Below are 24,312 nucleotides of genomic sequence, written 5' to 3'. Positions count from 1 at the left end.
GATGGGGTGGCAGTATTGGTTAAGGAGAATGTTGCACTGCTGGAGAGAGGATGTCCTGGAGGAGTCGAGGACTGAATCTATATGACTAGAGTTAAGAAATAATAGAGGTGCCATTACACTACTAGGTGTATTCTATAGGCTACCAATTAGTGGGGGAAATATGGAGGAGCAAATTTGCAGGGAAATTACAGCGAGATGCAAGAGCTAGAGAGTAGTGAAAATGGGGGACGTCTCAACTATCCTAATATAGAAATATAGTGTAAAGGGCAGGGAGGGGGAAGAATTTCTGAATTGTGTTCAGGAGAACTTTCTTGATCAGTATGTTTCCGGCCCAACGAGGAAGGAGGCATTGCTGGATCTGGTTCTGGGGAATGAAATCGTAGAGCAAGTTATCATCTTAATGGCAAGAAACTGGAAAGTACTGAAGTACAAAGGGATCTGGGGGCCCTGGTGCACGAAACTCAAAAGGTTAGTATGCAGGTGCAGCAAGTGATTAAGAAGGCCAATGGAATGTTGGCTTTCATTGCTAGGGGGATAGAATATAAAAATAGGGAGGTATTGCTTCAGTTGTACAAGGTATTGGTGAGACCGCACCTGGAATACTGCATACAGTTTTGGTGTCCATACTTAAGAAAAGACATACTTGCTCTCGAGTCAGTACAAAGAAGGTTCACTCGGTTAATCCCGGGGATGAGGGGATGGACATACGAGGAGAGGTTGAGTAGATTGGGACTCTACTCATTGGAGTTCAGAAGAATGAGAGGCGATCTTATTGAAACATATAACATTGTGAAGGGGTTGGATCGGGTGGATGCGGGGAGGATGTTCCCGATGATGGGTGAAACTAGAACTAGGGGGCATAGTCTTAGAATAAGGGGCTGCTCTTTCAAAACTGAGATGAGGAGGAACTACTTCACTCAGAGGGTGGTAGGTCCATGGAATATGCTGCCCCAAAAAGCTGTAGAAGCTACATCATTACATAAATTTAAAACAGAAATAGACAGTTTCCTAGAAGTAAAGGGAATTAAGGGTTACGGGGAGCGGGCAGGAATTTGGACATGAGTCTAGGTTCAGATCGGACATGGCCCTGTGGGTAGCGGAGCGGGCCCAGGGGCCGTGTAGCCTGATCCTGCTCCTATTTCGTGTGTTTAATTCTTTTAGATTCAGGAGATGGTTCTGTGATAGTAGATTAGCGGTTAGGATCAGATCAGCCATGATCTTATTGAATGGCGGAGCAGGCTCAAGGGGCCGATTGGCCTACTCCTGCTCCTATTATGTTCTTATGTCAAGTGGAGCAAGTGTCAGTAGGGGAACATTTAGCCACAGTGATCATAGTATCATAAGGTTTAGATTAGCTATGGAAAAGGACAGGGAGCCATCTAGAGTAAAAATAATTAATTGGAGGAAGGCAAATTTCAGCGGGATGAGAATAGATCTGGCCAGGGTAAATTGGAATCAAAGATTGGCAGGCAAAACTGTAGTGGAACTGCCTTTAAAGAGCAAATAGTTCGGGTACAGTCGAGGTACATTCGCACTAGAGGGAAAGGTAGGGCAACTACTGTCAGAGCTCCCTGGATGACAAAAGAGATAGAGAGTTAGATGAAGCAGAAAAAGAGCGAGTATGACAGATGTCAGGTCGAGAATACATCTGAGAATCGGGCTAAATATAGAAAATTCAGAGGAGAAGTGAAAAAGAAAATAAGAGGGTCAAAGAGAGGGTATGAAAATAGAATGGCAGCTAACATAAAAGGTAATCCAAAAGTCTTCTATAGGCATATAAATAGTAAGTGGGTAGTAAGAGGAGGGGTGGGGCCGATTAGGTACCAAAAAGGAGACCTACGCATGGAGGCAGAGGGTATGGCTGAGGTACTAAATGAGTACTTTGCACCTGTCTTCACCAAGGAAGAGGATTTCTGCCATAGACATAGTAAAGGAGTGGGTAGAGGAAATACTGGATGGGATAAGAATTGATAAAGACGAGGTACTAGAAAGGCTGGCTGTACTAAAAGTAGATCAGTCGCCAGGACCGGATGGGATGCATCCTAGGATGCTGAAGGAAAAAATCGCGGGGATACTGGCCATAATCTTACAATCCTCCTTAGAAACTGGAGTGGTGCCAGAGGGTTTGAGAATTGCAAATATTACACCTTTGTTCAAAAAAGGGTGTAAAGATAAACCCAGCAACTATAGGCCGGTCAGTTTAACTTCTGTAGTCTGGAAGCTTTTAGAAACAATAATCGGTGACAAAATTAACAGTCGGTTGGGCAAATGTGGATTAATTAAGGAAAGCCAGCACGGATTTGTTAAAGGCATTCGACAAAGTGCTGCATAATCGGCTCGCCAGCAAAGTTGAAGCCCATGGAATAAAAGGAACAGTGGCAGCGCGGATATGGAATTGGCTAAGTGACAGGAAACAGAGAGTAGTGGTGAACGGTTGTTTTTTGGGAGGCAGGTATACAATGGTGTTCCTCGGGTCGGTATTGGGACCACTGCTTTTCTTGATGTATATTAATGACTTGGATGTGGGTGTACAGGGCACAATTTCAAAATGTGCAGATGACACAAAACTTGGAAGTACAGGAAACTTTGTATTATCCGGAGGCTAAATGTCGGGCAAGCTCGAGCCACCGGCAAAAATCAGGAGCCGTTTTGTTAGCTTTTTTTCTTCTCGTGGCTTTTTTTCTTCTCGTGGCTTTTTTTTCCCCAACAGTCCGGCTCTGCAAAGTCTCTAGCTTAGCAACAGCTTCAGAGAGACGCTTCCAAGGTACGGGCCGACTGTTTAGAAGCTGTTGCTAAGCAACAATGTTTGTTGTCAGATACGGAGATGAAAAGCTCCGTATGCTTCAACATTAACGCTGGTGTGTCCGGCGGTTTTGAGGGAACGGCAACAGCTCGGTCCCGTCGGTGCCGGATAGCGCACAGTTTCCTGTATAGTGAACAGTGAGTAGGATAGTGATAGACTTCAAGAGGACATAGAAAGGCTGGTGGAATGGCCGGACACGTGGCAGATGAAATTTAATGCAGAAAAGTGCAAAGTGATACATTTTGGTAGAAAGAACGAGGAGAGGAAATATAAACTAAAGGATATAATCCTAAAGTTGGGTGCATGAACAGAGACCTGGAAGTATATGTGCCCAAATCGTTGAAGGTGGCAGGGCAGGTTGAGAAAGCAGTTAAAAAAAGCTTACAGGATCCTGGGCTTCATGAATAGAGGTATAGAGTACAAAAGTGTGGAAATTATGATGAACCTGTATAAAAACCCTGGTTTGGCCTCAACTGGAGTATTGTGTCCAATTCCTGGCACCGCACTTTAGGAATGATGTGAAGGCCTTCGAGAGGGTGCAGAAAAGATTTACGAGAATGATTCCAAGGATGAGGGACTTCAGTTACGTGGATCGATGGGAGCAGCTGGGGTTGCTCTCCTTAGAGCAGAGAAGATTGAGGGGAGATTTGATAACGTTTTCAAAATCATGAGGGGTCTGGACAGAGTAGATAGAGGGAAACTGTTCCCATTGGCAGAAGGGTCGAGAACCAGAGGACACAGATTTAATGTGATTGGCAAAAGAACCAAAGGCGACATAAGAAATAACTTTTTTACTCGGTGAGTGGTTAGGATCTGGAATGCACTGCCTGAAAGGGTGGTGGAGGCAGATTGAATCACTGCTTTCAAAAGGAAGTTGGATAAGTACCTGAAAGAAAAACATCTGCAGGGCTCCGGGGAAAGGGTGGGGGAGTGGGACTAGCTGAGGTGCTCTTGCAGAGAGCCGGTATGGGCTGAATGGCCCTCCTTGCTGTAACCATTCTATGATACCTCGGGTACCTAGGTCTAAGGAGCTGATTTTGAGATTGTATCTGGCTTTAGCAAGACCGCAGCTGGAGTACTGTGTTCAGTATGGGCATGGTATTACAAGAAAGATGTAGAATTGTTGAAGGAAGTCAAGAGGATTGCTACGAGGTTGTTTCCCTGAAGTTGGAGGACTCAAGAAAGAGATTGTCTACCCTGAGACTTTACACTCTGGAGAAGAGGATAAGGGGAGAATATGGATCCAGCAAAGTTCTTCTGCTGAGCACAGGATTCAAAGACATGGGAACATGGTTTACTGTTAAGGCAGTCAAAAGAAAATAGGACATTTAGGCATCATTGTTTTAGTAAAAGGGAGTGCAACTGGAGGAATAGAAAGACATGGCAGATTTTTTTTTTTAAGAACTGGATGAATTCCTATTGGGAAAGGGGTACGGTGTTACAAGTTACAGAATCACAGTAAGCAAACTGATAGTCTAGATGAACCAATGGTCTTTTGCCAAAAACATAACTTTGTCACTATATTCTCTGTAATTGGTGAAGTGTTTCACTTTAAATTTAAATTAAGAAATTTGATTACAATTAAAACATTGATTTAAAAAAATGATTCCTAATATTTTACCTGAAGATAATTATGCCACCCTCTCATGAGAGTGGATATAAATTTGGGAATATGCACTCCATATCTATCTTGTATTATATGACTGGTCCTTCAGTGATATTTACTGACAAAAATAATGTTAAGATTAGTTGAGCCCACCTAACTTCATTTAGCATTATGATATAATTACCATTAATTATAGTATTGTAGGAACGGAGGTTCCTAGCTGAAGAATTGAGATCGACGCAGAGAATCAAAAACAATAAAATTTAATGAACAAACGAAGTTAAACAGTAAACTGCTGGATACAATGCAAATAGGTCTGGTCTGGTTGAAAGCCTCTAGAACTGCTAGAAGGTTCCGAGCACTGACGTCATGACGTCATCACGTTCTTCCTGCCGTTGGGGGATCACGTGACGGGCGGCATGACGTCATCACACGGAGTAAAGGAAAGAAGCCACAGTACAGTTAACAGATACATTAAAGGTGCAGCCCCCAGTTGCACTACATTGCTGTTAAAGGAATTATAAACAATTGTCCTGAATCCCCTGGTGGCTCTGCCACAGTATAATAGTAATACACTTGAACAGTATCGGCAGTATTATGTCTCATGCTCCTAACCAGCGGATCTTGTGATATGTTGTATGATCTACAAATCCACCTATTTTTCCTCTTAATTTTCTAGAATTTTGCGGATTGAAATTGGGGTTTTTTAAACTAATTTTTTCTTTTTTTATTTTAGCTTTGGTTAACCATTCTTCAAATTCAGTTCAGTTTCATCAGCTTCAACTCTATCGACATGAAATGCAGCATTTTGTCAAAGTTATCCAAGGTTATATTGCAAATCAGATCTTGCATGTTACCTGGTGCGAATTTGGACACAAGTTGTCATCAGTTGGAAACCTGGATGAACTCCACAGAACACATGCAGAGTACCTCAACAAAGGCATTTTCAGGCAAGAATCCCTTCTACTTTTTTGCAGCATTTCTAAAGTATGTCATGTGTTACGGTAGTTATTAGGCTGCAGTCTGCACTGATGAGCTGTAAGTAAAGGGAGGGGAAAGAAAACTGAACTGATGAGATTGTGATGCGAGTGCCTGAATGGCTGTAAGGAATCCACTGGGCTAGATAACTTATAACGAGAAGAAAATCCCATGTTATTTAATTACAGTAAAAATCGAGATTGTTGTACACAGTGAAATGACAAAGGACATCTAATACTGCATTATTGTAGAAACTAAGCAGTCTAAAACTATTTGCATTGCATGTGTTCCAAAAGTTAGAGGTCCATTTTGAGTGCATGATTCTGAAGTAACTCCCTAAACACACTATATATTTGCACTGAGACTAAAAGCTTAACAATGCTACAAAATTCACAACAAAAAGCAAACAAGTGTTAAAATACAAGTTGAAACGTTTGTTGCTGTTGGTTATATTTCTGTTTTCTTCAGGCAGAGGGGGGAACAAAAGAACACATCTGATTTAAAGATTGAACAAAAGTAGAAAATGTGAATTGTTTGCATATCAAGTAGTCTGGATTATAAAGGAAAGGGCTAAAAATGTGTTTTTTTCTAGTTTTTAATCCCTTGTATCACAAAGCATACTTCAACCAAATACTTATAATTTTGGATTTTTAACTATGCCCAATCGCTTTTCACATACATGGCTTCTAATTCAGATATGAGGGTAACAAAGGCGCAATTTGTAGTGTTTGGAAAGGGTACATATTGCCTATGTAAACCAAAATCTATCTCCTTTTTATATTACAGGGGATTATTGACCGAGAAAGCTGCCCCAGTGATGAATATCATTCACAATATTTTCAGCCTGATTCTGAAATTCCGCAGTCAGTTGATTTCACAGGCCTGGCAATATGATGCTGACAAACAAATGGCAATACATCCCAACTTTGCCATGATGCAGCAATCCTACAAAACATTTAAACATTATTCACACTTCCTTTTTAAAGGTAGAGTATGTACATTCAATTATTGCTAATTCCAGTTAACATTATTTCAGAGGTAAGGCATATTGATAATGTGAAACATTTTACTGAATCTGTAACTGAAACTATACCAGTCAAAATAATGGTGGCTAATGGATGATCGCAGGTAAATAACGTGCACAATTCTGAATTTGTTTTGGATCATTGTGTCTATAAGTGAGTAAATTCACAAATTTGCATACAAACCCAAAACCAATAATGTTAAATAACAACAGAAAATGCTGGAAAAACTCAGCAGGCCAGGCAACATCCGTGGAGAGAAATTAGAGTCGATGTTTCGGGTCTAACCCTTCTTCAAAACTGGAAAGGAAATGAAATAGATCGAAAGGAGGGCTGGGGAGGGAACAAAAGAAGTGAAGAGACATTAAGAGGTATTCAAAACGAGACGAGATGGTGATGGGACTAGTAAAGAGACAAAAGACGGCTCCGATTAGGTGTGAAATGTACTGGCAGAATGAGAGACAGCTGCCATGTGTAAAAAAAAAAGAGGAAAGGTGGGGGGAGGGAAAACCCAAAACAATAATGTTACCTCTTACATTACATGTAACGTAATGTTTTTCTGTTCTTGTTTTGTTACATACATAACTTTTTTAAATTATGAACATTGTGTCAGGTCAAGGTACTTACAGCAGGAATAATTATCACGACAATTAGTGGTTCTGTGATATAGTGGATACAATAAAGCAGTGACCTCCAAATGTCAATGGCGTACAATCACAGAAGATTCTGCATCAGCTAATGTACAAAGTGTAAGGTGCGAGAGTATTATTGTCATAAGATATCTTCCCATACATAGTATGTGACCACAAGGAGTTGGAATATTTTCAGATATTCCTTTATTATTTTACATGTTCTAGAGGCTAACTTAAAATTTCAATAACTTATTCTCTTACTGTAAACTAATTTTTTGTGCTATCTGAGGTCATTTACTGCATGTGCAGTGCCAGAAGACCTGGTGTTTAAGTCTGATGTATTGTTTTTTGGGATCTTGGACATGGTCATTGTTTGTATGCCTGTCACCCAGTGTTGAAGTTGCAGATGTGACTTTTACCCTGGGCTCACCAGATCTTAAAGTTCTAGGTATGTGAATTTTTGTGTGGTTGAAAAATGGGAAGTGCTTCTATTTATTGGTTAGATCTGTTCTAGTTTAGAAAGGTGCAAGTTCACAACTAATCTGCCAAAGAGTTTTCTGATTTTTAATTGATGTTTTTTTCCCTCCCCAGTGGTGACTAAACTTGTCAATCGGGGATATCAGCCGCATCTTGAGGACTTCCTGTTGAGAATTAACTTCAATAATTATTACCTGGATGTTTAACTGTTACATAGCTCCCAAGAGTTACATCTGGTGTGTTACTGAAAATCAAATTTAAATTAACTCAAAAATCTAATTTGAGGTAAAATATTAGTGCTTGTTAAATTTCAATATTTAGCCATTTTTAAACAAATTAAACATCTGAGCATTTGTATTCTTGTATATATTTGTATATCTGTACCATATGAAAATCATAGTGTTACAGGACAACTTTATGCTACAGTTGTGCGAATACAAGGAGGTTTGGTATGGCACGGTGCACCATTTGTAATTTATTCTGCAGGGACAATTAGCACCATGTCCTCATTCAGCAATCTGTCATACTTACTATTAAAACAATGTTTTTGAAGCTGTATATCTTGGTGTGAGCTTAAGTTGTTAACGCTGTGTCTTACTGGGTTGTTATTATAAAAAGCACATCACCCTAACAGTAACAGGGATGCACTTGCCATTCAGTTTTAAATATACCAGGTCAAGGAAGCCTCTTGCTTATAGAAGAAAAACTAGGTGCCAGGCTGCAATGCGAAATCTAACTTGATTAATTTTTTTTACAACAATCAGTGTATGCATAGAACAAAGCCTATTTGTATCCAGTTTGCCTTTGTTTCTCTTAAATGGGTTGTCGTGTCACGTCGCTACACCTTCCCTTGCCACTGTTCCATGCAGGCTCTGGCTTGAGAATTGAAGTCCCTCAGATCTTTAGGTCTGCATGGTTCTAATAGTAGAGGGCATTCTATGAGATGCTCCATTGTTTGAGATGCCTCTCCGCAGTCACGGTCGGTAGTATCAGTTTGGCTGTATCCCCACTTCTGCATGAGGGCTCTGCAGCAGCCGACACCAGTCCCAAGGCGATTGAGACACAGCCAAGTAGGCCAAGTCTCACTGGCTCCTGTTGGAAGAGATACCTCTGGATCAAAAGATAGCTGGTGTGGCTTTGTCTGCAGATCCTTTGACCAAGCAGCTAGTCTACAGCTGTGTGGATTACATTCCAAGGGCTGGACAGCATGTAAGAAACTGCTCCTGGACTTCAGCGTCTTAGTTGCTGGCTTGTGTTGAAAAAGTGGATGACGGGGATCACTTGTCTGCTTTGACCTTTCCACTCTTGATGAAACTCGACTTCTTATGAAAGGTGGGGCAATACCAGCAAGCAGGTAAAGATCATCCACCTTCATAGGTTTCAGGCAGCCAGAAATAGCTTTGCAGGCTGCATTGAGGACTGGATCCATCTTCTTGGCAGGTGAGGAGTGTCCCCAGGCTGGACAGGCATATTCAGCTGCTGAACAGCACAGGGTAAGGGCAATAGTTCATAAGGTCCTTTGATCAGTTCCCCATTTAGAGTTGGCCAACTTCCTTAAGATATTGTTTCTGGCTCCCACCTTTGCTTTGATAACATGATCTTTGTAGCTGAGGGTACGATCTAATATTATGCCAAGGTATATTGGCTAAGAGTTATAATGTTGCCTTCCAAAATCCATGCCCATCTTTCCCGTAACTCCATGTTTGAATCCCTCCAATCAGGTTTCCGCCCCTGCCACAGTACCGAAACGGTTCTCCTCAAAATCTCAAATGATATCCTTTGTGACTGTGACAAAGGTAATCTATCCCTCCTTGTTGACTTGTCTGCAGCCTTTGACACGGTTGACCACTCCATCCTTCTCCACCATCATTCAGCTGGGTGGGACTGCACTCGCCTAGTTCCATTCTTATCTATCTAATTTTAGCCAGAGAATCACCTGCAATGGCTTCTCTTCCTGCTCCTGCATCGTTACCTCTGGTGTCCCCCAAGGATCTATCCATGGTCTCCTCCTATTTCTCATCTACATGCTGCCCCTTGGTGACATCATCCGAAAACACAGCGTCAGTTTCCACATGTACACTGACGACACCCAGCTCTACCCACCCCCACTTCACTCGACCCCTCCACGGTCTCTAAATTGTCAGACTGCTTGTCGAATATCTAGTTCTGGAGGAACAAAATTTTCTCAAAATAAATATTGGGAAGACCAAAGCCATTGTTTTCAGTTCGCTAGCCATTGACTCCATCCCTCTCCCTAACATTTGTCTGAGGCTGAACCACACTTTTCACAACCTTGGTGTCATATTTGACCCTGAAATGAGCTTCTGACCCCACATCCGCAGCATAACTAAGACCACCTATTGCCACCTCCGTAACCTCGCCCGCCTCTGCCCTTGCCTCAGCTCATCCGCTGCTGAAACCCTCATCCATGCCTTTGTTACCTTTAGACTTGACTATTCCAACGCACTCTCAACTGGCCCTCCCACATTCTACCCTACGTAAACTTGGTCATCCAAAACTCTGCTGCCTGTGTCCTAACTTGCACCAAGCCCCGTTCACCCATCACCCCTGTGCTTGCTGACCTACATTGGCTCCCAGTTGAGCAACGCCTCGATTTCAAAATTCTCATCCTTATTTTCAAATTGCTCCATGGCCTCGCCCCTCCCTATCTCTGTAATCTCCTCCCCCCCGCCCCGAGATATCTGGGCTCCTCTAATTCTGCCCTCTAAAGCATCCCTGATTATAATCGCTCAACCATTGGTGGCCGTGCCTTCTGTTGCCTAGGCCCTAAGCTCTGGAATTCCCTGCCTAAACCCCTCTGCCTCGCTACCTCTCTCCTCCTTTTAAGACTCTCCTTAAAACCTACCTCTCTGACCAAACTTTTAGTCATCTGCCCTAATTTCTCCTTATGTGGCTCGGTGTCAAATTTTTTTGTCTTGTAATACTCCTGTGAAGTGCCTTGGGACGTTTTACTACATTAAAGGTGCTATATAAATACAAGTTGTTGTAGAGTTGTTTGCCAGTCTACTCCCATACCACCAGACATTAAGTTCTTGGTTTGCATCTATGAAAAGCACTGATCTGTCTTTTCAGGGTTGGCCCGCAGATGATTGGTCGCATAGTAGTTGTTTAGTTCAGCTAGTGTATTGAAGGAGCGTTCATGTTGCGGCCCGTCAGGTTTTTTTCACCTGCGAATCCTTCTACAATGCAATTTTCCCAACTTAAATGGGAGACAACAAGATTCTACAGAAAATCTTTGAATTCTACAGTTTTAGTGAGCACCATTTCAATATTCTAAAGGGAATCGGATCAGTTCTTAATTATGATAATGAGCTAAGTGCTGAGTGTTTCTGTTTTTTTTTAGTGATAATTTAAACTGGAAAAGCAACTAGGAGTTCACAGAACAACTATTTGTGAAGGCGAAAGGGGCTACTCATCCTGATTTGCTTAGAGAATCATGCATATAAAATTGAATAGTTCAATCCAAGCACATGATTTTGTTCATAATCTATCAGATTGGGAAGTTTCCACTCCTAAAGTGGTGATTATTGTAGCATATATAGGGCATTCTTGTCTCTGTTTTGACATTTCTCTGCACTGTACTCTGCTAACACATCAGTTTTAGTGCAAACACTACAGATTATGAGCACCTAAAATAAAATAGAACTCGCCATCAACCAACATTACAACATGCAATTAGGTAAAAGACTACTGACTTAAACGCTGGTAAATGTTATTAGAAGTAGAATGACTATAACATTGCTAACAAGTGTACAATATTCCACCAAATTGTAGGATACACGATTGTGCTCATGGCAAGGTACTAATCTTCTCCATTACAAATTTGGTACGAGCAGAGCAGTTGGAGAGTAAATTGCTGGAGGTGTGTGCAATGGCTCAAAAAAAGCAGCAAAAGATGACCTTGCAAAATAATACTTCCAGTCCTATATCTGTGATATAGCTTTACCAAATCGGGCTAAGCTGATGCCAACCTTTCTTGGAGCTACCAATCTTCAGTTTGACAAATCTAAATCGGATGGAAGAGAGTTGAGAATACGTTGTGCAAACTAGAAGGCATAGTCTGGTTTCTTAATGATTTTATTTTTGAGAAAAGTATTAGCAAGTGTTGGTCACTATAGTTAGATTATTCTTATTTGATCAAACAAGTTATGTCTGTGAGGCTATACAACAGTTTCAAAGTAAAAACATTTAAGTTTTATTAAACAAGCTAAACCACACGTTTCTAATCTATCATAAGTAGTTAAATTACAAAATGTTTACTGTATGTATAACAGTTTTTTAAACCGTTTAGGTAATGAGAATTAAATAAAAGTTTTACAATTGTAAGATGTTGAAAAATGTACTTTATAATTTGTTTATATTAGTCTCGCAATAGTTGCATTATAGAATTTACACCGATATAACTTTTAACTGACTGAATTTCAGTGAATATGGCAGCTGTTTCCAAGTTTTCCAGTGCACTCCAGACATCCAGCCAATATTATCATCTTTTGAATGCCAGTCCCCATTCAGATCTGCCATTCCACATTGACTGAACCACCACCCACTGCCAAACATATCACTGCAACTTTCAATTGCAGTGTCACCAAAGATACAAGGTGTGCAATCATCATTGTCCTGGTCATAAGTACTGAACATATGACCATTTTGGTCCTCTTTGGGGGGTCCTGGTCCTCTGAATGCATCTCCTGAGCACAAAAAACAGTAATATTGCTGTCAACTTTTATGCAGTAATAGTCAATATTGAGCTACATGAGTAGGGATATCTATTATCACTAGGATTACATTTAATAAATACAAATCACATTACTGGATTTCTAGAATAGTTTTCTTAACAAGAATAGAAGAATGCAGCATAACCACCTGGAGCTTGTGGAAAATATTCTAAAATGCCTCCCTGACCCCAGCAGAGGTGAATTTTGGGTACACTGGTCCTCATTATTTAATTTGTAGGAATATAAATCACATTTCCTTTGTTGTAATTTTATAAAACCTTTGGCTAGACGGGATGCATATTTAAAGTAAGGCAATAACTGCCTTAGGAACCTAAAAACAATAGGTAAGAACTTTATTCAATTGAAATGTCAGTATTGTCATGAATACCAATTTAGAACAGGCCTGTCGAGGAGTGCTGCCATTTACACTAAATGTTGTACAAGCCTTGCCAAATGAGACCAATACTATAAACTGAGCGTTCCATGTGATGCAGTGTTACACACTGCGGTATTTCATCTCATTTAAATGATTGTGCAAGATTTCTCTTTGGTGTTGATGTGGATTCTTTGCTGCTCTGACTAATTTGTGATGAATCAAATATTTTGCAAATGCTATGATAACTGTACCAAAGCATCAGAAATGTGGCATAAAGAAAAAGAGAAACTTCATTTATACAGCATCTTATCACTTCGTTGGGATGTTCCAACACACTTCAAAACCAATGTAGTACATTTGAAATGCAGTCACTTGTCACATAGGGAAACATGGTGACCAATTTGCAAAAGATATGAATGAACAGTTGATTTGCACAATGTTAAATGTGTTATCAAAGTGAAAGTTTGTTTTTGATGTTTGCTGAAGGAGAAGTGTTGGTTAGGTCAAGAGCTCTGAATAGTGCCATGGAGTTTTCTACATCCACCTCAATGGCAGATGAGGCCTCAGTTTAATATCTCATACAAGAGGCAACACCTCTGATAATGCAGTAGTCCTTCAGCGCTGCACTGCCGAGATTATGTGCTCAAGTCCTAAAGTGGGTCACACACCAACAACCTTCTGAGTCAAGAGTGCTACCAATTGAGCCAAGCTGCTGCATCATAACAAAAATGTCTCTACCTGCATTTCCTGAGTAACTTCCCAGGTGAAGTCTGTAAAATTCTGTTTCATTGTCAATCCGGAATTCAGAATATTCTGCATGTGCGCTGCCGTTTTCAAAATCCTTTAAGTCGACTCTGAGTTTAAATTTCTTGTTTGCCTGGTTCGTCAGTGAATAAATGTTTTCCAGTCCCAGCCAATGTTCACCTTATAAAAGAAGAAACTACAAGAGTTACTGAAACAAAATGGTGTTGGTGCTTTTTGTAATGGGTTAATAATCCTTTTTGACAAATATTTCATAGACATGAGGGGAGAGTTCTCCAGTTAAGGGCATTACAAACAGTGGGGGTGGGGAGAGAATTTTCTCATCATTATTTTTAGTGAAACCATTTTGGAACCTATTTAAGATTTTTTTCTGTATTTGGCAAAACCAGGAAATCTTCCCTCTGATTGTGATGTTACCATACAGTGACAACAGGATATCGCTTGAAGTTTGAAGTATATTGAGCACCAATCTTTCTGCTGACAGCGAGCTCCACGTAACTATTGGAACTTGGCCCCTGCTTGGTACAGAGTTCTGAATGTAGACTGCAGATAGCCAGCCTACTGGTAATCACTACTTGCTTGCTATCCCTACCTCTCCACCACCTTTATCGGGCCCGCTACAACTTTGTGCTTTGTGCTGTCAGACTGCTTGTTTTGACATCCAGTCTTGGATGATTCACAACTTCCTTTAGGTAAAAATTAGGAAAACTGAAATATCATCATCAGCCCCAGCCATAAACTGTGCCCTTGCAACTGATCATCCTTCTTTCCAGCCACTGTCCCATACTGAACCAGACTATTCATAATTTTGACCTCCTATTTGACTCAGCTGATTTTCTGATCCCATATCCTCCCCATCACAAAGGCCGCCTGCTTCCAACTCTGTAATATCTCCCGCCTCTTCCACTACCCAAGTCCATCTTCTGCTGAAACCCTCATCGATGACTTTGTTCACTCCAGACTTAGCTATTCTTAATGGTCTCCTGGCTGGCCTCCCAACCTCCACCAGAAACTTCAGCTCATTCCAATTCTGCAGCCAATATCCTAACCCACACCAAGTGCTCACCCATCACCCCGTCCTCATGGACCTAGGACCTACATTAGCTACTAATCCCCCAGTATCTCAAATTGTCATCCTTGTGTTTTGATCCCTCCATGGCCCTAACCTTTTCCAACCCTACAATCCCCACCAACTCTCTGTTCCTCAGAGTGTGGCCTCTTGTACATCCTCCCCTCCCTTCAGTCCATCATTGTGTCATCAGTGCTCTCGGCCTCACACTCTGGAATTTCACCCTAATCTCCTTTCCATCTCCCTGTCCTCCTTCATGAGCCTCCTTAAAACTCACTTCTTTCTTTGATCAAGCTTTTGGCAACACCATTTTAGCCACGTAGGCTAATTTTAGTTGAAAACACGTTAAATCCACTCACACAATACACATAAATGTGCATATTTACTTAAACAGCATTCAGTAATGAAGGAAGGCACTCACAGCCATCAAAAACACTCGCACACTGCTTTTTATCTTACCATTTTACCAACAAATGCACAAAAAGTTTAAAGTTCACATGCAGACATGTGCAAATGAGTATTGAGATTTCATAGCCAAAGATGGTGTCTATTACTCATTTTTTAAATTTACTCATCAAAAATGCAATTAACCGCTAGTGGCTAACATCTTAAATAATACTGGACTAGTTCACACTTCCTTCAAAAATATAGGGGGTTAAATTGGATAACCTCCAAAAACGGGCGCAGGTATTGCAATGTACGATTAACCCGTGCCCTTTCACTGCGATGCAGGCAGGATGTCAAATTCAGGCTGCCTGCTGTTTTAAATGATTGCTGTGTGTAACCAATGCTCCCCGTGCTGTTCATTGGCTGCATGCATCAGCAGGGGGCCCGATATCACGAGTGCCTAGTGCTACTTAAAGCCAGCCTGTACCCCTTAAAGGGGAGGTGCATTGTGGCTGGAATAGGTGCTAGGAGTATTTTCAAAAGTGTGCTGTGGAAGATTCAACATGGTAGAGAGTGTGCACCAAGGTTTTCAGACATTGCACTGGAGGTCTTGGTGGAAGAGGTGGAATGGAGGAGAGATGTCCTGTATCCTCGGAGGCAGGAGGCCCTCCAGACACATGCTCAGAAGGCAGTGGGAAGAGATAGCAGTGGAGGTCAATGCCAGGAGTATAGCTGCAAGAACATGGATGCAGTGCAGGAAGAAGTTTAATGATCTCACATGAGTTGTCAACGTCAGTGAGTTTATCTTCAAATGCCATATCCTACCAACTGCACTACTAGCCTCATCCGCTGCTCAATTCATTATACCCCCATCACCCACCTACCCATAATCTCTATCAATCAGAACTCTACCCTACCATTCATATGCTTTACCTCACCCTCACACACTTAGCACTGTTGCAAGCTTCACACCCATATCTCACAGCTCGCACACACTGACAGCTATTCAACCATGACAGCCACATCACCCAAACATATTGCACGACAGTCACCGACACACTTCCCTCTTTCTTGCAGGAGAAGGTGGCGCATAACAGGAGGCAACAGGAATTAACTGGAAGGGGACAAGTGCGCCTGCATGTTTTAACCCCCATGGAGGAGACAGTGCTGGACATCATGGGAAGGGGCATCGCTGAGGCCATGGTCACCGGCGGGGCTGATGACGAGGGTATCCACATGCCTAATCCTCCTTCTCTCATCCCACTTCTCCCTCATCCCTAAATCTCTTCTGACTGAAAAGCTGCAGAGGGTGTAAGCACGCACTTCTAACTTTCTCCTCTCCCCTCATCACAACCCAGCCCTTATCCGTTTTTCATTTCAGATACCTGGAACCTGCCCAGGCAGTGGAGGAAGAGGAAGAAGATGAAGATGAAGAGACACAGTCACTCGATCTCACAGTTGCAGCCATCAGCTTAGATACTGACACACTGCATAGTTTAGAGGATAGCAGAGAGACAGGATACGGACATGGTGAGACACCGGGCACAAGTGCGCAGGAGCCAGGGTGGGGGAAAGGATATCGCAGGTGCCAACTTGCCAGAAGGCGAGGTCGCACGCTAGTTCTACTGCAGAGGACTCAAATGAGGACTTTGATGGGCCAGGCAACAGAAGAAGGCTGATGGGTGTATACACCCAAATGCTTGGTGCACTGGAAACCCTGTACTAAATGTCAAGGAGCATAGAGAAGTCCAGCACCAACTTGGCACAGGGCTTTGCGTAGAGCTTGGATATCATCCTTTCCAACATGGAACGGGTGGTCACCTCCATCAGCAAAGCCGTGGAATCATCCATGATGCAGCGTCTGATGGCCGATGTGTATTTTGTGTTGACTTTTATTTTTGCATTGTGGGAAAGAGGACGATGTGATAGTCAGTGACAGAGGAAAGGTAAGGAGCGTGAGACTGTTGGTGAATGGGGAATTGGGGTTGAGGTTACTGGTATCGCTCATGATTCATTTGATTACGTAGAGCCCGGGGAGAAAGGGGCTGTCTACGGTGTAGCCTCCTTTTCTCTTCCTGTTCCTCCACTTCCTCTGCCTCCTCATGCTCCTGCTCCTCAGCTTCTCGCCTGATAGGTGGTGGCAAGGGCTATTCCCTCATAATGGCCAGGTTGTGCAGAATACTACCACAAATCTTGAGACCTGCTCAGCCAAGTACTGCAGGGTTCCTCCAGAGCAGTCCAGGCAGCGGAATCGATGCTTCAGCATGCCAATGGTGTGCTCGATAATATTCCTTGTGGCAGCATGGCTCTCATTGTATGCCTGCTCTGCATGTGGGCATGGATTCCGGACCAGAATCATGAGCCATGTCATGAATGGATACCCCTTGTTACCCAGTAGGCACCCTTCAAATACAGCTAGCACAGAGGACTGCTGCAGAATGAGTGAATCGCGACTACTGCCAGGATACCGGGCATTGACCTGCATGATGCACTGCCTGTGGTCACACACCAGCTGCACAGTGAGGGAGTGGAATCCCTTTCAGTTCACAAAAATGGCAGAGTTGACGCAAAAGCAACGTGCATGTAGTAAATGGCACCCTGCACCATGGGGAAGCCTCTAATCCGAGAAAACCCTTGTGCTCGCTCCACCTGCTCCACTGGTTGGAGTCATACCTAGCACAAAAGAAAATGGTTGTGGTTATTGGAGGCCAATCATCTCAGCCCCAGGACAAGGCTGCAGGTGTTCCACAGGACAGTGTCCTAGGCCCAACCATCTTCAACTGCTTCATCAATGACTTTCCCTCCATCATAAGGTCAGAAGTGAGGATGTTCGCTGATGATTGCAGTGTTCAGTTCCATTCGCAACTCCCCAGATAATGATGCAGTCTATGCCTGCATGCAGCAAGACCTGGATGACATTCCGGCTTGGGCTGACAAGTGGCAAGTGTAAGAATCCTGAGAAATCTCCATTTCAGATTTCCACTAGCTAACATGGACGAAATGAAATAAGCATTATTAGCTGTAGATTTAAGTTTGTATTATGTAACTGTTAGTCAATGCACGCCGAATAATCATATTTTTAAAACTAGTGTAATGTGCCCTGAATAGAAGCAGTAATGGAAGAAACATAGGCGTTTGGCCAAATTAAAGATACAGTCAGCAGCCTTCCTGGCACACAAACAGCGGACAGCTAGCCTGGGAAGCAAGGTCATGTGTGGCTGCCACTGTGTGGAATATTATAACATCCGCAGTGAACAGAAACAAAGGCCAACAGCAGGGGTCGTATCTCAACCTGTGGAGGCATATTCCTTTTGTGTTGCCATAAATACACCAGATATGAGTCTTGATGGTCAAAAACAAATGACGTAAGAGTGTCATCGGACCAAAAACCTGCGTATGCCAGGGTGCTACCAACGTGGCATATTTACGATTGGATTTTGGGTCTGGGTGTCAGCCAGTGATTGGTTCAGGAGGATGCCATAGGTTTAGAATGAGAGTAAGGGTATAAGAAGGGTGTCTTAACAGCCACAAATAGTAGAAGATTTCAGGAGTAGAAGATTACAGGACGAATCAAAGAGACACCCGGGAATCGAGGAGAGATGAGAGACAAGAGACACAGTGTGCAGCTTACTCACAGTTGCAGCTTCTAACCAGAGTATAAGTGGTAATATAAGTCTCAATTGTACTCTGTAAACTGCTGCTTGAATATTGTAATGTATTAAGTCTTGTTTGTGCTGAATAAAGTTAAATCACTGTCCCCAATACAGGTCAACCTCGAATCATTTGGAATCTTATACAAGTAACATTCACGCCACACAAGTGCCAGGCAGTGACTATCTCCAACAAGAGAGTGTCTAACAACCGTCCTTTGACATTCAACGGCATTACCATCACCGAATCCCCCAACATCAACATCCTGGGAGTCACCATTGACTAGAAACTTAACTGGACCAGCCACATAAATACTGTCGCTACAAGAGCTGGTCAGAAGCAAGGTATTCTGTGGAGAGTGTCTCACCTCCTGACTCCCCAAAGCCTTTCCACCATCTACAAGGCACAAGTCAGGAGTGTGATGAAATACACTTGCCTGGATGAGTGCAGCTGCAACAACACTCAAGAAGCTCAACACCAAAGCAGCTCGCTTAATTGGCACCCCATCCACCACCTTAAACATTCACTCCCTCCACCACCAGCATATCGTGGCTGCAGTGTGTATCATCTGCAAGATGCACTGCAGCAACTCACCAAGCTTCTTCAACAGCATCTCCCAAACCCGTGACCTCTACCACCTAGAAGGACAAGGGCAGCAGACGCATGGGAACACCATCACCTGCAAGTTCCCCTCCAAGTAACACCATCCTGACTTGGAAATATATCGCCATTCCTTCATAGTCACTGGGTCAAAATCCTGGAACTCCCTCCCTAACAGCACTGTGGGAGTACCTTCGCCACACGGACTGCAGCAGTTCAAGAAGGCGGGTCACCACCACCTTCTCAAGGGGAATTAGGGATGGGCAATAAATGCTGGCCTTGCCAGCGATGCCCACATCTCAGGAACGTATGAAAAAAGGCGCTTAAAAGTTCAGAGCCATGGTCACTTTGACAGCCACAGGCAATACGATCCTTGCCCTGCTCTTAGGTTGGAGTTGTGGCTGCAGCAATTGGCAGATTTCAGTCACAATCTCTTTAGTGAAGCGAAGATGTCTTAAGCATTGGTTGTCACTGAAGTTCAGGTAAGAGAATTGTTCCCTAAAGACCCTCTGGAGATATGGCCTCCTGCTGAGAGCCCTTCTCCCCCTCCTCCCTCTTCCAGTAGCATGTCCTGCTCTGTGTGGCCTCTGCTCATTTTCCCAATCATGCTCAATTCCAAGAGGAAGGCCTACTAGGCCACCCATGTCTGGAAGCAACTGGTTTCTATACAAGCCTTTACATCACAAAAAAAGTACTTCAGCACCAGCCAGATCACTCCCGGTAGACTATTGAAACTTTAGGCAAGTATGGAAAAGCTCCCTAGATGTGTAGAGTTGCACCAGCTGCTAGAAAAAATAGTCCAGCAACGAACTTGTAAGCAGTTCATGATCCCTTTAAGTAGCGCATTTAAAGTTGTGTTCAACTGTGCGAGGTTAAGAGAGGGTGTAGGCTGGAATGTGGAGGCCCCGCAGTGCCCAAAAAACGGGTTTCCCAACCAAAACTATGTGCCCTGCCACCCCGGCTTACAAAACCAGTCCCAGTCAATATCAGGGCCATGGAGTAACTTCAAAAGTGCAAAAGGAAAAAAATCTAATTGTTTTGAAGCCTGACAATAGTGACCTTGATTGTTGGCACTGTTAAGGATACAGTGTTGAACTTTCTGGGAGTACATTATGTATTTCTATCATTTTAACTGAAATGACCATAAGAGTTGATTATAGAATTTTCAGGGTTTCCTTTCATACTAAAATTGTTATGAACAGAATTGTTAATTATGTATCTTATTTATCTGTTGAACCTGAGAAATAGTAACAGTTCCAAAAATAGAGAGTACTTACAGCTAGGGTGTCCAAATCCCTCCTTGTATTTAGCCCAACCTTTGTTAAATTTCAGGGAATCTAAACCATTCCTGATTTGGAATACTGTCCATCCTCTATCATCATTCATGTCACAGAATACCTATAATGTGTATTACAGAAAAATAAATTATACAGTATGTTGTAAGAGAAATGCCCTAAGAATTTCCTTAACTTTGTCCTCAAAATGGAGTCAGTAGTCAGATTGAATGCAAACCAGATTTAGGCATCGTTAACTCCTAGGCACAAACTAAGTGGTAAACCCCAAATGGTTTCTTGATGAGGAGTTACGGTGAAGGGTTAAGGATTCGTCTGGTGTCCTTGATGAATATACTTGTCAGGATATTAATCCCAGTGTTCTTACAATGTCTTCTATAAGATGTATCTTAATCAATCATTAGGAACATTAATAACTTCATATGGCTCTAACAGTTTCTCTTTTCACCAAAATGGACATTTACTATAGTTCAAATTCAAGTGTTACTTTAATTTGGTTGCTGTATTGCATAATTTTAATAGCCATGACATAAGGGATTTAAACAGTTTGTAAAATAAAAAACAAGAATACTACAAAATAAAACTAAGAGAGGCTTTCATGGTTTCATTGGCTTAGACATCTAAACACATTGGCCCAGATTTTGCAGTGGGTAATGACGGTGAACTGTCAGCATTCACCATCATTACCCTTCTGAAACTGACCGCAACTTCAGGATTTAGCACATGCACATCTAAACCTGAAGTTGCGGTCAGTCATTTACTGCTCCAACACAGGCTGTGCTGAATGGCTTTATACCTAGCTCCTGGATCCAGGGTCCCTGCCGAGCCCAGAGACCCCCTCATGAGGCTTCATCGCCCTCCTGGACCACCCCCCCGCCGATGATCCTCAGGTCAGCCACGATCCTCTGGTGGCTGGCCCTGATCTTCCTCCCTACCCCGGTCCCACAACGTCCCCGATCCTCTCTTCTACCCGCCCCTGGTCCCATGACATCCCCAATACTTTCTTCTCCGCATCCCCCCCCCACACTTCCCGCACCCTGGTCCCACGACGCCCCAATCTTTTCTTCTCCCCAACCCCAATTCCATGACATCCTCAATCTTTTCTTCTCTTTGGCGTTAGCTAAGATTGTTGACAATCGTCCAGGAGTGACGTCTTCATCTTTTTTACCATCCACCGTCATTGCATGAATGGAGTGCCAATCTAAGCTTATCTTCCTGATCTATTCACGTCCCAATAACGGTGGTCCACCATTTTGCAGTATGTAGAGATACAATTTCCGTATTTTCTTGCCGTTGTATTCGACAGGCACCCTTATTTTTCCTCTGGGGTATACTTTTTGCCCCGTATACGTCGTCAAGACAATGGATGTCTCTCTCAAGGGTATGTGTCAGAATAGCCGCTCGTAGTCTCGTCAATTCATGACGGTTAGCGCTGATCCTGTATCCAATTCCATTTTAACTTAGGATCCTGCTATCGTGAGGGTGACCCAAATGGTTTGGTGATCCTCTTTTGCGATTACATTGTGAAGTTTGAGACAGCTTAGTCTCCTGTTCCCGGATTCACTATCGCTCATCTGGTCTTCGGAACTACTGTCCGTCATCTTTTGTACTTTCTTGTACGGTTCCTTAGTAGCCTTTTTGTTGTCGCTGGTCTTCTTCCCAGACCTGCAAACTCGTGCAATGTGTCCCATCTTTCCGCATTGCCTGCATATTTTGTCCTTGGACCAGCAGTCCTTCTGGTCATGGTTAGTTCTGCCGCAGCAATAACATTTTGCAAATCCCCGTGTCATTTCGTGGGTGCCGTATTCCTGTGGCTTTTGTTGAATTTCCGCAGCTACCCTGGCTGCTGCTTCGTATGATACTGCCACGCTGAAAGCCTTATCTAGCGTCAGCTCTTTCTCTGAGAGTAACTTCTTCTGTGTTCCTTCACTCAGGAGTCCACAGACAAATTTGTCCCGTAGTGTATCTGCCAGTCCTGCTCCGAACTGGCAGTGCTTTGATAGCTTGCGTAGTTCCGTAAGGTACTCAGCATTGCTCTCATCTTTATGCTGAGTTCACCTGTGGAATTTAAATCTTTCGGCTATCAACAGCGGTGCAGGGTTTAGGTGTTCCTGTAGGACAGCAACAATTTCGTTAAAACTCTTTGCCTTCGGTTTGGCTGGAGTAATCAGGTCCCGCAATAGGCCGTATGTTCTAGCGCCCATTAAGTTTAGCAATACCGATGCCTTTTTCTCATCGGCTATTTCGTTTGCCTCGCAATATACCTCGACTCTTTCCACATACGTGGTCCAGTCCTCTATTGTATTATCAAAGGCAGTGATACAGCCAGTCTTCGGCATCTTGAAAATCTAAAATGACGCCTCCCGCGCTTTGCCTTCTTCCCCGATTTAACAAAATGGCGCCTCCCGCACTTTGCCTTCTTCCCCCGCTGATTAAGATGGCGCCTCCCGCGCTTTTGCCTTCTTCCCCGCTGTTGCTAGCGCTGCTTTCCGCGGTTTCCGTTGTAACCTGCAGCTCCTCGCGGTTTCCTGCGCGTTTAATATTTCTTTTTTTTATTATTTTCCCGTCGTGGAACAACCCTGTGGGACTCTTGCCTCCCTCTTCTCGGGTCTATACGCAGCCCGGCTTCGTAGCACCGGCCGCGCCCTGTGTGCTCCACCCTCTCTCTCTCCTCTTCCCGACAACGCTGCTCGGCCCCGTTGCAAGCCACCCGCTCGAGTTCGCGACCGCCGCAGCCCAGGAAGGATCAGTGTACTACCTGCCACCAGCCCGATTAGCTGAAGCGCCGTCGACAGGAACCAGGCCCCGCTTTCAACAGCTTCTCCAGCAATCTTCAACTCCGCTAACACAGGGGCGGATGCCCACGGTCGACGCCCATTTCTACTGCTTCTTTCTTCCTTCTGGCCTCGACCTCTGCTCACTTCGCTGCAGGAATGGATCTCAGGAGGTGGTGCAGACTGTAGGTAAGTTCGTATCTGCTCGTCGCCAGTATTATGTCCGTGTATGATTGAGACACGGACAGCAGGAGTTGAACAAAACAAGTCTTTACTGAAAGGATTCAATTGGGAAACTGAAACTACAGAGGCTTACTAGCGCCTTTTATACAGGGGTGGTCACTGCCGGTACTGCAGTCTGAGACCAGTTATTCTCTTAAAGGTACATACACAACACCACCCAATCCCTCCTCTGTGCGGCCTAGTGCTGCAGGCCTACCTGCCCGCAGCCAGCTAACCTCTCTCTATCTGGCTAGCTGCGGGTGGGAAACAGAGGTTTCAGATGCAAATCAGGCCCTGCTGTTAAAGTTGGTAGGGCCTGCAGGAAATTCGTTCTCCTGGGTTTCCCGCCCACATCGGAGCGCGCCCCCAGTCCGCCTTCCCCATGAACATCCAGGCCAGTGTGTTCAGCTCACCTGCAGTCTAGCCTTAGTGACAGACACAATAAACTCATTATGACATGTATAACTGTAGCTAAATCTGGGGTGAATTGAGGTTCTATTTGACAGTTACCAATTTTTTTAAGACTGTCTTCATTTTGCTCTAATTTCAGAAAATCTGATTTAATTTATATAAATTATTAGCCTCGAAAAATTGCAATGGTTTTAGATGCACCTGAAAGCAATAAAATGCATTACCGTGTTACTGGATCATGAGATTTTGAACACCAATATCCATCTCAAATCAAGTGGATAACAATTATTAGATACCTCAAATGGCTTGGATTTTCCTATTGGCTGAATCACATAGACACCACTTGATGCATCCGGAAATAGCTTCTTGATGTGTGTACAATCATTTCCTTCAAAATAAGAGTCAGACATTTTGAAAATCCAGCAACCACAATCAGGCCTGTGAAGAATATATCGATACCAAATTTGATACACATTATAATTGAGTAGCGTACAAGTTGTAGTAAAAATTGTCA

General features: G+C 43.2%; 2 protein-coding genes across 5 annotated transcripts in view; one reads left to right on the top strand and one right to left on the bottom strand.

Moving 5' to 3' along the window:
• The window catches only part of tubgcp6 (tubulin gamma complex component 6), a 62,863-nt gene extending 54,787 nt beyond the window's left edge, over nucleotides 1-8,076 (top strand). For all 4 annotated transcript variants that reach the window (XM_086010341.1, XM_086010342.1, XM_086010338.1 and 1 more), the window contains 3 exons: nucleotides 5,146-5,359; nucleotides 6,174-6,373; nucleotides 7,633-8,076. In XM_086010341.1, coding sequence (XP_085866467.1) covers nucleotides 5,146-5,359; nucleotides 6,174-6,373; nucleotides 7,633-7,724 — 506 coding nt within the window. In that variant the 3' untranslated portion in view covers nucleotides 7,725-8,076. The remainder of the gene's footprint in view (nucleotides 1-5,145; nucleotides 5,360-6,173; nucleotides 6,374-7,632) is intronic.
• Nucleotides 8,077-11,598: 3,522 nt separating this feature from the next.
• LOC147105715 (angiopoietin-related protein 5-like) overlaps nucleotides 11,599-24,312 on the bottom strand; it is a 31,037-nt gene continuing 18,323 nt past the window's right edge. Inside the window, exons 4-7 of the mRNA XM_086010346.1 lie at nucleotides 24,095-24,186; nucleotides 20,377-20,497; nucleotides 13,369-13,554; nucleotides 11,599-12,227 (exon numbers count right to left, since the gene is read on the bottom strand). Of these exons, the coding sequence (XP_085866472.1) occupies nucleotides 11,929-12,227; nucleotides 13,369-13,554; nucleotides 20,377-20,497; nucleotides 24,095-24,186 (698 nt within the window). The 3' untranslated portion in view covers nucleotides 11,599-11,928. The remainder of the gene's footprint in view (nucleotides 12,228-13,368; nucleotides 13,555-20,376; nucleotides 20,498-24,094; nucleotides 24,187-24,312) is intronic.

Source organism: Somniosus microcephalus, chromosome 17 (assembly GCF_052327205.1).
Source record: "Somniosus microcephalus isolate GS21.2 chromosome 17, FLI_Smic_1.0, whole genome shotgun sequence".
Taxonomy (NCBI): Eukaryota; Metazoa; Chordata; class Chondrichthyes; order Squaliformes; family Somniosidae; genus Somniosus; species Somniosus microcephalus.
The sequence above is the reverse complement of the archived record's forward strand: the minus strand, read 5'-3'. Positions and strand labels throughout refer to the sequence as shown.